Raw genomic sequence first — 3,547 nt, forward strand, 5'->3', positions numbered from 1 at the left:
AGCACCACAGCGAAAAGAAAATCCACCGCACGAAGCAGAGTCTGGCCTGAAAACTCCCGCTTCAAACCTCCGATGCGCACCTTATTTGGAGGGATGCGCGAGCTCCTCATCCTCCCATGCCACACCACCTGCCACCAGCGGCCTGCAGCGAGAAGGAGAAAGCCCACGGCGCAATGGATCTGGCCGCTAAGATCCGTTGACCTACCCTCAAACTCACCTAAATCTAGATCCGGCACCATCCCTTCGCCTACTCTGCACGGCAACGCCGGCAGGAGCAGCTCCGGTCCGGCCCGGCGGAGAAGAGGAGGCTACCAGAGGAAGGAGTTTCGAGAGAGACGGGGAGGGGAAAGTGTCGGGAAGAAGAGGTCGCCTACCCGGTCTAAAGGCAGGCCAATCAACAAGCACTAGCAAGAGCACCTCCGCCAAACGTCGCCTGCCACTGTTAAAAAATGGAGGCGCCTCACTCTAGATCAGCATGCCACCAACATTAAGACTAGCCACAATGCGAGTAGTACTATTTCACTTTGTTTTGCATGTAATTGTATCGTTTGATCCGTAACGTTAAGTATGGATCAAACGAGACAAGTACAAGGAATAGAAAAATTAATAAACGAGTAATTTATTTTTCTTCGCGATGTCATGCATCTAGAGTGCTACATAGCATCCGTTTTGCCTCCTTGGTCTCACGCGCGTCGTCACGGGCTCACAGCACCTACACAAGCGTCCTGCACTTGGACGTCGTCGGGTCCCACAGCGCCGGGAGTAGGTACTTCCTCCAGCCCAGCCCGACGGCGTTGTAGCTCGCGCCGGTGGCAGGATCCTTGAGTAGCGTCCCCGGGTAGCCGGGGTAAGCGCCGCTGCCGAAGATGCTGGTGCACGCCGTCACGGCCTCCATGCCCAAGTCACCCTGGTAGTACCCGTCCCCGTAGGGGTTGGTCACCGTGCCAGCGAGCAGCGCGGCGAGGGTGATGACCACGCCGTCCATGCTACTGTATCTATTAAGGCAGGGGTATAATAGTCCAAGGGAAACAAAGATAACGGCAATAGTTAACAGATTTGACGGGAGTGTCATATAGGGAAGAAAATAAAGTTTACATGTCAAATAGGGAAGAAATATTTTTCCAGTGTCAAATAGGGAACCAGATTTTAAACTAATGTCAAATAAAGAATTTTCTCTACATTATACTACGTACTTGGTCATACTTAACACTATTTGACTTTCCAAAAATCTTATATGCACTACATTTTAGCAAGGATTTTGGCAAGAAGGGGTTAATTTCTTGTTTTGTATAGATCTCATAATTTATACCCAGAAAAAAATGGAACATGACGCAGTTCGGTAGAAATGTTTTTAGCACTCCATATTTTGCATTATGAAACAAGTCAAACAACAGCCTTGCTCTGTTTTGCACTTCAGTTTTCTAATCGCCACCCCTTAGAAAACAACAGCACTAACACAAGGTGCATGGAGTCGAAAAGCCAAAAGCATCCAATATTTCCACAAGCACGCACGTAATAGAACATGCATGCAAAAACCATTAACATTGGCATCCTACGATGCATGAAACTCATAGAGTACAATACAACCTCTCCTGCCCAAAGAGCAAATTAATCAAACGAGACAAGTACATGCAAAACGAAGTGAAATAGTACTACTCGGAGCAGGAAATTAATAAACGAGTCATTTATTTTTCTTCGTGATCTCATGCATCTGGAGTGCTAGAGCATCCGTTTTGCATCCTCGGTCTCACGCGCGTCGTGCCTCGCACACAACGCTTACACAAGCGTCCTGCACTTGGACGTCGTCGGGTCCCACAGCGCCGGGAGCAGGTACTTCCTGCCGCCCAGTCCGACGGCGTTGTAGCTCGCGCCGGTGGCAGGATCTTTGAGTAGCGTCCCCGGGTAGCCGGGGTAAGCGCCGCTGCCGAAGATGCCGGTGCACGCCGTCGCGGCCTCCATGCCCAAGTCGCCCTGGTAGTACCCCTCCCCGTAGGGGTTGGTCACCGTGCCAGCGAGCAGCGCGGCGAGGCTGATCACCACGCCATCCATGCCGACGTCGCCGCTCGGCGACACGAGCGGCGGCATCGGTGGCCCGTAGACGGGCCTCGCGAACGGCCACGCGCACTGGCCTGGGCACTGCTTGGCCGGGTTGCCCGCCCACAGGTAGGTGTACCGCGCCCTGCCGTGCGCGCCGGCGCTAGCGTGGTCGTGGACGCCGCACCGGAACATGCAGAAGGGGTCCACGAGGACGTCGGGCGCCGTGAGCACGGCCGTGATGGCGCCGCGGTGGTGCCCCGCGGCCTTCGCCAGTGCTGTGACGTTCTCCAGCGAGAGGGACCGGCCGAGCGACATGCGCTCGTCGAGGAGCTGCCGGCCGAGCCGGAGGCGCGCGCCCCCGCCGCGGTACAGCGAGGTGACGCGCCACCAGGACGCCACGGACGGGCCGGCCTGCGCGGCACGGGTCGTCGGCGCAGAGACCGAGCGGACGAAGTCGGCGACGATGGCGCGCTGCGCAGGGGCGAAGCGACCGTAGTAGAGGATGTTGACGGTGAGGTTCCCCGTGAGCAGCGAGCCGTGGTGGTCCTGGAGCACGATCGGGTCGGGCTTCACCAGGAACAGCATGCGCGGGTTGTACGCCGCGCACCCCGGCGCCGCGGCGGCGAGGAGGAGGAAGAAGAGGCAGAGAAGTGGCAGGAACGACGCCCTCCTGGACTCATCCATGGCGATTGGCGAGAGAGATCAACGAGCTAGCTGTGATCGATGTGCGTTCAGCTTGTGTATGTTTGGTACGTTCGTCGATCACGTTCGCCGGGGGCTTAAATAGCTAGCTCGGGAGCGTATGGGTGGTAAAGACGACGACGTGATGGAGGTGGTGTGATGGTTTGGCGCGTCAAAGGAGTTAAAGAAAGCCATGTCGCGCGTGTGCATGCATCACGCTCCGCGGTTTTGGATTCGAGTCGTCGTACGTTGCAGAGAGACATTGGAGATGGATTGGAAGAATGTCTGTGCCACTTGGTTCACAACGTGGTCGCAACAATTTTCATGGCTGGCTGCTGAACGCAAGCTGTGCGAGAGGGTCCTGTGTTGTGAGTTGTGACCGGGATGCAAGTCCGGCCGATTGGTTCATTGGAAATACTTTATGGGCGTTCAAAGATGGATTAAGCTCGAAAACCTCTTTTTACAGTGAACTGTACCTACAGCAGTGACGTCAGCAATGACGTCAGCCATGTGCTGACCAATTTTGTCACAAAATTGTGAAACAAATTTGAAACATAATTGAAACATAACTGAAACACTAATATTTTTGTGAAACAAACCGTAGTGACGTCAGCAATGATGTCATCAGTTTCACTTTTTATCAAACTGTTTCACAATATTTTCCATGTATCACTTTAGTTTCATAAAAGTTTCACTTATGTTTCAATTATTAGTTTTATATTAGACAAATGTCAAAAGCCTCACCAATCTCAAAGCAGAGAGTGGATGGTAGATGTAACACCTACACCTACCGGCTCCTTTAAAATCGCTGCTCTCGGATTAAGCTATA

At 53.5% G+C, this 3,547-nt stretch overlaps 2 protein-coding genes across 2 annotated transcripts; both read right to left on the reverse strand.

The window, feature by feature from the left end:
* Positions 1-606: 606 nt before the first annotated feature.
* On the reverse strand, positions 607-985 carry LOC127317664 (protein EXORDIUM-like 2). The gene has a single exon (XM_051348254.1). It carries the CDS (start codon positions 983-985, stop codon positions 713-715), a length of 273 nt encoding a protein of 90 aa, XP_051204214.1. The 3' UTR covers positions 607-712.
* Positions 986-1,477: 492 nt separating this feature from the next.
* LOC127317662 (protein EXORDIUM-like 2) lies at positions 1,478-2,772 on the reverse strand. The gene has a single exon (XM_051348252.2). It carries the CDS (start codon positions 2,719-2,721, stop codon positions 1,777-1,779), a length of 945 nt encoding a protein of 314 aa, XP_051204212.1. The 5' UTR covers positions 2,722-2,772; the 3' UTR covers positions 1,478-1,776.
* Positions 2,773-3,547: the final 775 nt, after the last annotated feature.

This window comes from Lolium perenne, chromosome 7 (genome assembly GCF_019359855.2).
Source record: "Lolium perenne isolate Kyuss_39 chromosome 7, Kyuss_2.0, whole genome shotgun sequence".
Classification (NCBI taxonomy): domain Eukaryota; kingdom Viridiplantae; phylum Streptophyta; class Magnoliopsida; order Poales; family Poaceae; genus Lolium; species Lolium perenne.